The sequence below is a fragment of the Amblyraja radiata genome, chromosome 20 (assembly GCF_010909765.2).
Source record: "Amblyraja radiata isolate CabotCenter1 chromosome 20, sAmbRad1.1.pri, whole genome shotgun sequence".
NCBI lineage: Eukaryota > Metazoa > Chordata > Chondrichthyes > Rajiformes > Rajidae > Amblyraja > Amblyraja radiata.
In genome coordinates, this window is record NC_045975.1 from 33950909 (window position 1) to 33964997 (window position 14089).

At 41.7% G+C, this 14089-nt stretch overlaps 2 protein-coding genes across 2 annotated transcripts in view; one reads left to right on the top strand and one right to left on the bottom strand.

Moving 5' to 3' along the window:
- cat (catalase) overlaps positions 1-3151 on the top strand; it is a 43499-nt gene extending 40348 nt beyond the window's left edge. The window contains exons 12-13 of the mRNA XM_033039233.1: positions 1017-1103; positions 2159-3151. Of these exons, the coding sequence (XP_032895124.1) occupies positions 1017-1103; positions 2159-2227 (156 nt within the window). The 3' untranslated portion in view covers positions 2228-3151. The remainder of the gene's footprint in view (positions 1-1016; positions 1104-2158) is intronic.
- Positions 3152-11551: 8400 nt separating this feature from the next.
- f2 (coagulation factor II, thrombin) overlaps positions 11552-14089 on the bottom strand; it is a 47334-nt gene continuing 44796 nt past the window's right edge. Inside the window, exon 14 of the mRNA XM_033039231.1 lies at positions 11552-11847. Within this exon, the coding sequence (XP_032895122.1) occupies positions 11698-11847 (150 nt within the window). The 3' untranslated portion in view covers positions 11552-11697. The remainder of the gene's footprint in view (positions 11848-14089) is intronic.

Below are 14089 nucleotides of genomic sequence, written 5' to 3' on the forward strand. Positions count from 1 at the left end.
AAACGCCTGTGAAGCCATGTGTCCCAAACATATTGGTGCCCTGAAATGGGGAGACTATATATAAACACAGCTGTAATTTCTACATGGTGAAACCAAAATGTATAAAAATAGCCTTTAATAAAATCTGACAATTTGCACGAACCAAATGTGATTTTTTTTTTTTTTTCTATTACAAATCTCAAATTGTGGAGTACAGAGGCAGATAAATCATGTATCTTTGTGCCAAACATTATGGAGGGCACTGTAAATTACAGGTTTCAGGCCCTTCACATTATTAAAGTTGGTGTTTAAAATTGGCAATTCAGTTTAACTGTTAAAATAAATAAAAGATGAACATGGCTGTTAAAATAATTGCAAGAACTCTGCCTTTTTCACTGAAAAACTAGCTCTGTCCTTCCCCCAACCTTAATGTTTTTATTTTTATGTCAAAAATTCCATCTGACAGGCTGCTAGCCTTACTTATTTCTGGTCCAATTTCCAGAAGTGATGCTCTAATATGCAGATGAATCAAGTGGAAATCTATCAGATCTGATTATCTTTCATATTTCTTCTTTTTTTTTTTAAGTATGCCGTCTATGTTAGTAGAAGCCTGAAGTCCCACACCACCAGGTTCAGTTACTCTACTTTCCTACAATCATCAGGTTTTTGAACTGACTTGCTCAGCCGTAATCCCACCCCTGCAACAATACTGCAGACCACCTCTTGCACCACCATGGACTTGATTCTAATTATTTTTGCACTAATATCTTGTTTTGCAGATTTTTTTCTTTACACTGCCTTGTATAATTTATAGTGTATGTATTTGTGTCTGTTTACTTGCCTTGATGCCACTGCAATCCAGTTTTATTATACCTGTACCTCACCATACCTGTGCATATGACAAACTCTCCTCAACTTGATCTCGTGCAAAGTCTTTAGCATAAAGAACTTTGAAGAGGAATTTAGTGCAATTGGATGACATTGTTTATGGAATGCTAATGCTACAGTATTTATGATTATAGATGTTATCTTTGTAGGTGGATCTGTTAACCAAAGTGCATGTTGAATTTGGTGCACAAGTTTCCTCATTGCTGGAGAAGCACAATGCTGCAAATCCTCAGAAGGTACTTGACGTATTCTAATCTTTACATTTTTCTTGATGCTAACTGTTAGTTTAGGAATACAGCGTGGAAACGGGCCCTTCCGCCCGTTGAGTCAGCATCGACTAGTGATCCCCGCACATTAACACTATCCTACACATACTAGGGACAATTTGCAATTATACAAGTGTAGGAGGAAACCGGACCACCCTGAGAAAACCCACGCAGGTAATGGGGAGAACATACAGACAGCACCCGTAGTCAGGATTGAACCCAGGTCTCTGGTGCTGTAAGGCAGCAACTCTATGACTGCTGCCGTGTTCTCTCTTGAAACTTGTTCATGATCAATTACAATGGCCTAATCTGAGCATTAGCACAAAATTGGTACTAGTTTATCAAGGAAAATATTAAGGACATTTATTTATTAAAACAAGGAGCAGAGCAGCACAAGGACATGCCCATTGGCCCATAATGTCTGTGCCAAGTATGCCAAAACAAACTCTTATCTGCCTGCACATATCCAAGAGTCTCCTAAATGCCACTATCATATCTGCCTTAGCCACCACCCCTGGCAGTGCTTTCCTGGCACTCACCACTGTCTGGTTTTACAACAAAAAAAACTTGCCTCTCACCTCTTAAACTTTGACCCTCAAATCCTAAAACTATTCCCTCTAGTATTTGAGTTCTCCCTTGCTCAGAAAAAGGTTTTGTCTCCCCTATCAATGCCTCTCATAACTTTATATACTTCTAATGGGTCTCCCCGGAACCAGCTGCGTTCCAGATAAAACAATTTGTCTCTGTCCAGCCTCTCCCTGGAGCTAATACCTCATAATCCAGGCAACATTGAATACCCCCGATTTAGGTAATCTGGCCAATGTGTGACTCGAGACTTAGCAATATTGTTAACTCTCATCTTGCCTCTGAAATATCCTCTGAAGCCACTCAATTTGAGGGAATTTGATATTGAGTATGCTTTTCCAGTGCCCATATTTTAGAAATGAAGAAGTTAAAAGTGGTGCCATCAAATGATTTGTTTGTACTTATAAATGATTCCTAACATTAGATATATTCTTTTGCAGGCGATGATCAAAACCTATTCTCGTCATACTTCTGAATGTGCTGCAACTTCTGAGAAGTCTAATCTGTGATAAGTTGAATTGAATGTGCATTGCCACTTTTTCTGCATTCTTCCTGATGCAAAAACGTCCAGACTCAAATCAACTGTTAACTGATTATACTGATTAGCTCAAGTTCAAATCTCTTCATAACTGAAGAATTTTCCTGAATTGTTTGTTTGAGAAAAAAATCTGATGGCTGCTTGTATTTGAAACCAATCATATGTTCCCTTCTTTCCTGCTCTACAGTTTTCCCCATTTGCATTTGCAAGAGCAGTTCCTTACCAGCTTCCTATTTAAGTTGTACAGTTCTAAAGATAAAACTTGTCATAAACTCAAAATTTAGTTAAATGCTGCCTTGTTGATTTGGGGTATGATGATGTTAAAGTTTCATAACAAGCAGTTGTCATTGAACCAGCTCTTCTATAATTCTGCTGAATGCCTACAGTGATTATTGAAGATTGTTCTCCTTTAATGTTAACATTTATACTTTGCACATGTGTTAAGATTTCTACATCTAACTTCAATTCATAGCTTCTGTGCCTTTGTTCTTGCATTGACATACTGCAAGTAATCATGCTGCACAAATGCAGCACTTTAAGTCATTGGACAATGATTTTAATAACATGGAAAGTGGGCTGTTGGAGAAAGGAAGTTCAAATTGAGCACTTAATCTGTTTTGCTAATATCATAAATACTTCCAACTCAAACTGTCAGTGAGAGTTGAGTTTTCAAGTCTCGTCTGAATGACTTAAGTACAACAACTATTCATTCCACTTGCACTAATTTTTTTTTTTTTGATATAACATCTTTGCTGGCTTTAATTTTCCTTTGGCTTCACAATACTAATTTGACATTTCAATTTGATCATTTTTGTTACATGTTCTTGACTAATTTGAATTTGATTCCTTTTGACTTGTTGATGTTTAATTTCCAATTAAAGTGATCAATGCTGAATTTGTTTTCTTTGAGTGTTTTGCACATGGTTTTCCACAGATGCCTCCACGTCTGTATTCCATTACCTTATGTATTTTCAGATAACAGTATTTTAATTTGTTACCTCGTGCTGATATAATGCCATATCTGATAGCAGTCACCACACTTCCCATATGTAATGTTAAAGATATTACTTTAAAAAAAAACTGTTTTCTAAACATGGTCATCAAATTGCTCTTCCAAAAAACTTGATGACTAGCTAAATGTGAAAATCGTTCCATTTTAGCCTATCTAAAACGTAAATTGACTGACAAAGTAGTATATCAGTTTCCAGCAAAAACCGCAATTGATGGAATGTTTCTTCATGAATTTGCCAACTTAAAGCAGCTTCTTCAATGAGAAACTTAGTGTAGTATTTTAGTGTTTTCGATAAATCAGATGAGGCACATGGTGAAATAATCCTTTTTTATTGACATGAAAAATATTGGCCTGAATACTCCATTTCTCAAATAGTATTAGGGTAACTTTTTAATGTGACTGAGACTTTGAAAAGTTCATAATTGAAATTCATTACATGATGATATATGGAATTCCACCCATCCCCAAGATCCCACAGAAATGCTTCAACTGGTGGCACATTGGCACAGCGATAGATTTGCTGTCTCTTGGTGTCAGAGACATGGGTTTGATCCAGATCTCAGGTGTTGTCTGTGTGGAGATAGCACATTCCCCATGTGGTTGTGTCTTTTCTCCGGGTGCTCCAGTTTTCTCCCACATAAAAAGATATGGGGACTTGTAGGTTATTTGGCCTTTGTACATTTCCTCGACTGTTGGGAGTAGATGAGTAAGTGGGATGATATAGAAGTAACGTGAGTGGGTGAATAATGATCAGTGCAGATCGGCTGGAGGGTGTGGTGCTATGTTGTATCTGAACTAATTTTATTAAACATTGCCATCAAGCCATTCAAAAACTTTAAATTTTTATTTTTGTGGAATTAATATAATTCAAATTTAACTATCTATCTTTAAAAAAAAATGTAAATCTTTTGCAACCATTTTCTTTCTATTGAAATTCACGAAATTGTAGCGGGGACTCGCGGGACATCCAGACAAAAACTAGTCGGACACGAGTTGTGTGGACTAGACGTGTTTAACCTCTCTAATACAGCTCCCGACTCCTTGAAGGACACGGGTGTTGCCCGGCCTTAAATACCAAATCGGGTACCGACCCTGTGACTAGCGCCTCCCACACCAAGACGCCGCCCTCTAGAGCCGATGGTTCGTTGTGACCTTAGGTTGTCACCAGGTGCCGCCAAATGATACCGCACCAGATGCGCCGAACCGGATGGGACGCCCAACCGGCGTAGATACAATCCGGCGCCCCAGGGGCCTTGCTCGGTTCGGAAGAATCCGGGACGGCGGACATCCGCGACGGGGTGGTTGAGCCACATGGACTGGCTCGCTCAGGTCCAAGTGGGCCGGTTTCAAACGAGCCACAGACAGTTTTACGCCGGCCTCCCATGTCAGAATATGGTGCATGACACCGTGCCTCAGGCTGGCCGAGCCGAACTTGGGGGTGGCAATGTCCGGAAACTCAGCCAGTACCTGGGCGTAGACATTGTCCACCGTCGCTTTGGGGTTGCTGACCGGCGCGGTGGGCGCAGTGGAATGCAAGGAGATCTTCTCAAAAGTTGACGCGTGGATGAGACGTTGGCCCCTCACGTCCACGATGAGCAACTGCGCCCAAAATAAATTGCGCCCAGCAGTGGCTGGGCCACGTCTGCGATGATGAATGGTCAGGTGAAATGGCACGCGGCAAAAATGCCAGGAAGCATGCGGGCGCCATATGTGTGGATTGAACTGCCATTCGCAGCAGTTAACGGGGACCCCTCGTACTAGCACGAAGGTCAAGTCCAGATGGGGGCAATACACTGACCTCCGCCCCGGTGTCCACCAAGAACCTGAGCCCCGTGCGCCGGTCCCAGACATACAGTCGATTGTTCCTGCCGGCCACCGCGGTGACTATCGGCGGCCGACGCTGCCGTTTCTCGGAATCGAACATGGCTGGCGGCATTGGCGGGCTGCTGAACCCCAGCGCTGGCGGTAAAGGGCGCTTACCACAGAGTGATAGCGAATCTCGTCGGCTGTAACGCCCCAGATGTAAAATTGGGATTTGGCCTGTCGAAACCAAACCCCCGGCTGCGAGGTCCAAAATGTTGGTAGCTTTAGGGAGACCGCGTTGAGGTCTACCTCATAGGTGGCAGCGGCAGAATGCATTGTTCCTTCAAATTTCCCTTCCAGAATTACACTCCTGGGCGTCGGGGGTCACCAGTGTAGCGGGGACTCGCAGGGGTCCAGCCAAAAACTAGTCGGACACGAGTTGTGTGAACTAGACGTGTTTAATCTAATCTAATACAGCTCCCTGCTCCTCAAAGGACACGGGCGTTGCCCGGCCTTAAATAAATCGGGTATCGATCCCGTGACTAGCGCCTCCCACACCAAGAAGTCGCCCTCCAGAGCCGATGGTTCGTTGTCGGTTTGAGTTGTCACCAGGTGCCGGCATAATCATCAATTCATCAGCATCTGCTTCATGTTTGTTCCATGTTTGTACGTGGTTATGTAAGTGTCTTGAATGTCCTAATAAGAGGGAAATACTGGCAATTCTATATTGAAATCCCAAATTGCTTTGCACTGAGAATGGAAAACCAAAGTGTGCCAAATGGACCATCTGAGAAATCATTATTTCAGCTTTAATGGTGTAGGAAGCCGAAGACAGAAAGACTTGCCTTTACTTAGTGCCTTTCATAGTACATGGATGTCGCATGTGCACAAATCAGATGCTTTTGAAATGTAGTTTCCCTGGTACACAGGACCTTGCTTGTTTATGGCACTCATAATTGGCAAAGTGGCAAAAAATTGCTGATTAATAATTATCACAATGGTGATTGAAAGATATTGAAAAGTACATCTTCAGAGGAATGACACAAAGCTGGATGACAGTGTGAACTGTGAGGAGGATGCTATGAGGATGCAGGGTGACTTGGACAGGTTTGGTGACTGGGCAGATGCATGGCAGATGCAGTATAATGTGGATAAGTGTGAGGTTATCCACTTTGGTGGCAAAAACAGGAAGGCAGATTATTATCTGAATGGTGTCTAGTTTGGAAAAGGGGAAGTACAACAAGATCTGTGGGACCTTGTTCATCAGTCACTGAAAGTAAGCATGGCAGCAGGCAGTGAAGAAAGCTAGTGGCCTGTTGGCCTTCATAACAAGAGGAGTTGAGTTTTGGAGTAAAGAGGTCCTGCAGTTGTACAGGGCCCTTGTGAGACCACATGTGGAGTATTGTGTGCAGTTTTGGTCTCCAAATTTGAGGAAGGACATTCTTGTTATTGAGGGAGCGCAGCAAAGGTTCACAAGATTAATTCCCAGGATGGCGGGACTGTCATATGTTGATAAAATTGAGTGACTGGGCTTGTATACACTGGAATTTAGAAGGATGAGAGGATATCTTATTGAAACATAATATTATTAAGGGATTGGACATGCTAGAGGCAGGAAACATGTTCCCAATGTTGAGGGAGTCCAGAACCAGGGGCCACAGTTTAAGAATAATGGGTAAACCATTTAGAACAGAGATGAGGAAAAAACATTTTCACCCAGCGTTGTGAATTTGTGGAATTCTCTGCCTCAGATGGCAGTGGAGGCCAATTCTCTGGACGCTTTCAAGAGCGAGTTAGATAGAGCTCTTAAAGATAGTGCAGTCAAGGGATATGGGGAGAAGGCAGGAACAGGTTACTGATTGTGGATGATCAGTGAATGACGGTGCTGGCTCGAATGGCCTACTCCTGCACTTATTGTCTATACCACACATATTTTGTGGTCGCCAAAGAAAATAAGCACAATCTTTTATTTGCTGAAGGAAAGCTGACCTAAAGGAGTTAAATAGGCTTGGTGTGTCCTGCAAATCCTGCCCCACCGCTTCCTCCCCACCCTAGCACTGTTCCTGTGTAGCTATTTGGCTTTTGTATTGGTATTGTATTGTCACTGTCTGAAAGACCTCCATTTTTTCTCATAGGAGTCATTTGACCATTGTCAATGCAGTTTCTAAGTCTGTTTCTCTGTAATTTATATTTTTGACCTCTTTTATCATCCACTCTTGTGATTGACAATTTTCATTGCACATCTTTAAGATGTAGGAGGAAACTGGAACACGTGAAACCCAGTTAGAGAACATGCAAATTCTGCACAGCATCTTTGGGTCAAGACTGAATCCAGGTCCCTAGTTGTGCAGTAACTGCAACATCCACTGTTTTGTTTAACAAACCGAGGTACAGTGAAAAGCTTTTGTTGCATGTTAACCAGTGAGCGGAAAGGTTATACATGATTACATTCGAGTCATCCACTGTGTACAGATACAAGATAAATGGAATAACGTTTATTTGCAAGGTAAAGTCCGATCAAAGAGAATCCGAGGGTCGCCAATGAGGTAGGTAGTAGCTCAGGACTGCTCTCTAGTTGGTGTTAGGATGATTCTGTTGCCTGATAACAGCTGGGAAGAAACTGGTGCATGCCTTTCAAAATATTCATAGGGAGCATTTCATTTTAAATTTACTGTAACTAAAGCAAAAATGAGCTGCATTCACCTCATTTACGTGGCACAAACTGAAGGCTGTGAAAAATGCATCTGGCACCGGCATGATATTCCTTTGCTCTGTCAGACAAGTCCTTTGAGGAGGGTCTTCAATGGAGCTCTGAGGTGAGTACAATATGATTTAGTGCCAGAGGAGAGATGGCTTCAATGACCACAGTATCTAGTACTGCCCTGAAATATGTAGATTTTCATGCTTGAATCTTAGCCATTGAATCCACAGACAATTGCATTCAACAAAACTTCAAACCCAGGCAGTCAAAAGCTCATGGTTACATTTGTAAACTAAACAGAAATATTTAACTAAGCCATTATCAGTCAAGACTCATTCTCCAATGTGTAATTGTAGTATGAGTGAGTTGTGAGTACATTTTCATGTGTAAGGAATATTTGGATCTCTGGATGGAGGGATGAGGTAAAAGGATGTGTTGTAGTTTTTGCTCTTTCAAGAATGCAGAGGGAAGCAGTAAGGTTATCAGGCTTCATTGAGTATCAAGGTTCCTAGATTGAAAAGGATGGGCTAAAATCTCAAAAACCCAATGTTCCAAGTAAACCTAAAACGAGAGCCATGAGTATGGAAGTTAGGAGGTCATGTTGGAGTTATATAAGACGTTGGTAGGCCACATTTAGAGTATTGTGTTCAGTTCTGGTCACCATTTCTAGAAAAGATGCTGTCAAGCTGGAAAGGGTGCAGAGAAGACTTATGATGTTGCCAGGGCCTGGGGGAGAGGTTGAGCAGGTTAGGACCCTATTTGATGGAGGGCAGGAGGATGAGAGGTGATCTTATAGAGGTGAACAAAAACATGAGAGGAATAGATCGGGTTGATGCACAGAATCTCTTGCCTAGGAGGAAGGGAATTGAGAACCAGAGGACATGGGTTTAAGGTATGGGGGGGGAAAGATTTAACAGGAAAGGTTGGTGTGTGTATCGAGCTGCATGAGGACGTAGTTGAGGCAGGTACTATTGAAACATTTTAAAAACATTTAGACAGGTATATGGATAAGATAGGGTTATGGGCCAAATGCAGGCAGGTGGAACTAGAGTAGGTGGGACATGTTGGTCTGTGTGGGCATGTTAGGCCGAAGGACCTGTTTCCATGCTCTATGACTCTAAATAAAATGGAGATGATCAAGGACTTTATCAATGACTTTGGAGAGGAAAAAGGAAGATGAAGCTCTAATATCAAAGCAAGAAATAAAAGCCAGAACCTTATTTCAAATTAAGACTTTACTCTTTGGAGTGCAGGAAGCTACGGAGTGATCTTATAGATTTAGGAAATCTTCATGAGGGGAACAGTTAACTGATAGCATAGGTTTAAAATGAGAAGGGAAACTTTTTCAGAGTGATATATGTATGGTATTCCCAACTGTTATCAGGCGACTTAAACATCATATTGCAACTAGAGAGCAGTCCTGAGCTACACTACCTCACTAGAGACCCTCAGACTACCTTTAATCGGACTTTACTGGACTTTATGCAGCAACTCACGTCGCAGCGGCCTCTACAATCTGTTTGTCTTTTTGTTATTTTTTGTCCCGTTTTAATGTAGTTTTTATTATTTTTTTGATGGGGTATGTGTGTGTGTGTGTGTGGGGGGGGGGGGGGACTTTTAAATTTTTTCCCCTGCACGGAGAACCCGACCTTTTCCCTGTCGGGTCTCCGTTGTCGTTGGGGCTGCAACGTGGAGCGGCCTCCAGCAGGAATGTCCTGGGGCTCCAGTCACGGAGCTGCGGAGCTACTCACCATCATGGAGCTGGCCGAGTCCGGAGCGGGAGGAGGGGTGGTGGCGCGCTGCTGTGACCCGACCCCCGGAGATTCGGAGGCTTACCGCAGGTCTGGTGGACAGTGATATCGGGAGCCCGCGGGTCCCTGGTGGGAGACCGCTTTTCGAGACTTTTGCAACGGCGACTTCACCCGCCCGAGTCGCGGGGTCGAGGAGTGCCTGGAGCGGGGCCTTACATCATCGCCCGGCGCGGCTTCAACGGCTGCGGGACTTTGCTAGCGCCCGCCGGGGGCTCCAACAACAAGACCCGGAGCGTGGCCTTGCATCGCCCGGCGTGGCTTTAATGGCCGCGGGACAATTGCCATCGCCTGCCGCGGGCTTTGACTCTGACATCGGGAGGGGAATGGGGAGTGCAGGGGAGAGATAAGTTTTTTTGCCTTCCATCACAGCGAGGAGGAGATGCGCTGTGATGGATGTCTGTGTAAATTGTGTTGTGACTTGGGTCTTTTTTTTCATGTGTGTATGACTGCAGAAACAACATTTCATTTGAGCCTCTATGAGGTTCAAGTGACAAATAAATTGTATTGTGTATTGTGTATTTATCTTACACTAAATGTTATTCACTTTATTGTGTATTGGTACACTGTGGATGGCTTGATTGTAAACTTGTATAGGAAAGAACTGCAGATGCTGGTTTAAATTGAAGATAGACACACAATGCTGGAGTAACTCAGCGGGACAGGCAGTATCTCTGGAGAGAAGGAATGGGAGATGTTTTGGGTTGAGACCCTTCAGACTGATGTCAGGGGAGTGGGTGGTACAGAGATAAAATGTAGTCAGAGATACATGTAAACATGCATAGTCTTTCAGCTGACTGGTTTGCTTGCAACATTAGCTTTTCACTACCTTGGCACATGTAACAATAAACTAAAGTCAAAGTCAGAGTAGGAGAAGAACTTTAATGGTAAGAATGGAATTAGTCGGGATGTCAGTGAGAATAAGAGCAGCATAGATGTGTCCTTGTTAAACATCCAAGGCTATGAAAAATGGATGAGAGGTGGGACTGAAATAATGTTCCACATAAACACTCAATTAGATAAACATAGATCTATTTGTGTTCTTGCACCAACACTTTGTGGAGGAATGGAGCTGGGTATTTGTTCAATGCAAGAACATGTTCAGTCCGATGGGAGAAGAGAGAGCTGGGAGACTCAAGTGAAGTGGAACTACATGTCCATGGTAAAATGCTGATTTTTAGAAGCAGGAAGCAGTCACTGTTAAAATGTTGAATGTTGGAAAAATCGTAGATGAAGGAAAGAGCAGACTGGACAACGAGAGGTATATGTTGAGGTCGAACAAAAACCAGCCAGGAAGGACAGACAGGCTTAAACCAAGGTAGTTATTAGTCTATCTTGGGAATATGACAGATGGATATCTTGGAGAATGGTCAGATTGGTGGCTGGCGATGGAAAATCATCCAGAAGAGGATATCTATGAATGAATCTTTGGAATCCTCCACTAAATTGCTTCAGTTTATTTTTAATTATTCAATTTTGTGTACCTTTAAGGCCAGGACCAATGGATTTTAGGGGATAGGGTGGGCAAGTAAATGTGGAAGATCAGCCATTTTCTTATTTCTTATATTTTGGGGAAATATCATTTACAAAATATTTCTGCTGCAAATTATTTTGAAGACATCACTTCCAAAGATAGATCATTTCCAAAGATACATCTGGCGAAGTCGTATAATACCACTATAGTTTGAGAAACTTGGGGCTATTTGTATGTAATGTATGTTTATTTCTTATAAACCAGCATATATGCTCTAAATGAGAATTTCTAATGCACTGCGTGCGATCTATATTTTACTGGATGAAACCCTTGGTTTTATTCGCACTGAAGAATGACAATAAATTTGAAGCAATTAAGTGATGTAAATGATGGATTTTAAAGGCAAGAATCATCGAATAAGTGAGAGGGGTAGAAAATGACATTACGAACAGAAGGAAAATAAAAGGGGAAATTTGATGAGAAGAAGACAAACAATGTTATTTGTTATTAATTCGTTTTATTTCAAACACATCTAAAACTAATTCCATTGACGGAATGATAGATTCATTAAAAAAAAATTGGTCTTGATTTTCCAGAGAAAATCAAAAAGTAGCCATATCATCAAAGTAGAACATTGCAATCTTTAATGGGAAGCACGATAGTTAATCAGATTCTTCTTGATCCACTTCTTTAACCTGAATACATGAGTGTAAAATCCATATTTCCCTTTTCTGTCACATCCTTCTCCCCAAGAAACTATTCCCATCAGGTACCACCGATTATCTTCAGGATTCTGTATCATGGGCAAAAAATATATATTTATTTAATAATCTTTAAAAATAATATACATCAGAGAGATGGGAACTATTGCTGCATAATCTAGATACATATGAAGATAAGAACAACATTTCTCTGGCAGTTGTTATGGACTCCAGATGCCTGGAGGAACTTTATAGCCAATGAAGCACGTTTAGGGTTTAGTTACTGTTGCACTGAAGCAAACATGGTTGTCATTTAATGCTTGGTTGACAAAGGCAATTACAGAAGTTGAGAACTTGACTTGCTTTTAAGGGAAGGTCACTTCATTTCATTGGTCATTTTGAAAGTTTCATGAGACACTCTATTTTCATGTGAAAGGGGAAATCTTCTACAACCAGTTGAACATTAAAATAAAAGATTGAACATGTGATAGTACTGTATTCCTTGAACTACAGGTCTGGATTTTATGCTACACTCTTCAGAGTGAGACTTGAACTCTTAATTAGTTTAAAGAATGACCAAGCAGTGCAGCTGGTAGAGCTGCTTCTCACATTTCCATTGATCAAGGTTGAATCCAGATGGTGCAGTTTGCATGTTCTCCCAGACTCCAAAGAGATTGTAATTATCTTGTTGTGGTAGAATCTGGGTGAGTTGATGGAAATAGGGAAGAGGTAGGGGGAGAATAAAATGGGATCAAAACGGAATTGGGGCTCGATGGTCAGCACTGATTCAATGGGCTGAATGGCTTGCTTCCAGGCTGTGAGATTCCATGAACAAGGCAACCCATATGATCTAGCACAATGTTCATCTATGAGATCAGCCAAAGGGGTCAAGTTCCCTTGCTAATGGGTAAGTTAATGGACTGTATCTACAACCTCACTCTGTTTCTCTTGGGTGTCTTTCTCATTGCAGCTGTTTGTATAGAATGAACTACAGAGGGAGAGGATAAGCCCTTGGTCCACTTTTGATGCCACCGGACAGTACAGCTTCTTCACATTCTAGTATTTGACTTTACCCGTACCTTCTTTAGGCATGTTACCATCTCCTTATTCACCGAGGATGATGTTATCCTTCCATTATTATCTTTACTATTTTGGGTTTATGTTGCACTTAAGGTTATGTTATCCTTTTCCCTTTGCTCTCTATAATTACTGCTCATGTTCCTTTACTTGGGGTTGATATTACCTGTTCCCTTGTTGAGATCAACAATCAGATAAGAGATTATTGACATGGAAAGAACATGAGCAGTGTACTGCTGTTGGAAAGTTCATCTTTCTGAGTTGTGTGTTCTCTTATCTTGTGCTTAAAACAATGTTTCTATTGGGAAACAGTAACTGGCAAGGTTGGTGTCCAACTCCTTTTATCAGTGCTATTCTGTAACTGGTCAGTTGCGCTGCTCAATGGGCTGCAAATATGCCTACCCTTCCAAACATTGTAATGGTTCTTTGCTGTCATTCTGAGTGAAGCTGAAATTGAAAGCTTGAATGGATTCAAGTTGCTGAAAACTGTGTACTACAAATATATTGAATTTAAATAATCAAACCGTGGATCTAATTTTAAAGCTTTAGGAAAACCATTTGCAACAGATTTGGGCAATGTTTTAAGCAGGGTGGGATGGGACTGAAAAAAAGTTAATAGCAAGAGACCTAGATGTAGGAATGGGGCACGGGAATGGAATGGTGAAAGAAAGGTAAAGTCAATGAAAGAAAATAAAGAATAATGAAGGGACTGGATAACATTAGATATGTAAAAAAGGAAAGATTAATGAAGACAAATGCAGGTCCCTTAAAATCAGAGACAGGTGAATTTATAATGGGAAACAGGGAAATGGCAGAACAGTTAAACAAGTAGTTTGGGTCTGTCCGCACTAAGGAAGCCACAATCTCCCAGAAATACTAGGGGACTGAAGATCTAGTGGGAGGGAGGAACTGAAGGGAATCCACATTAGTCAGGAAATGGTGTTAGGTAAACTTTTGGGACTGAAAGCAGATAAATCCCCAGGGCCTGATGGTCTGCATTCCAGAGCACTCAAGGGGGTGGCCCTAGAAATCGTGGATGCATTGGTGATCATTTTCCAATGTTCTATAGACTGTGGATCAGTTCCTGCAGCTAATGTTACTCCACTATTTAAGAAAGGAGGGTGAGAGAAAATGGGGAATTATGGACCAGTTAGCCTTACATCGGTAGTGGGGAAGATGCTCGAGTCGATTATTAAATATGTAATAGCAGATTTGGAAAGCAGTGACAGGATCGGTCAAAGTCAGCATGGATTTATG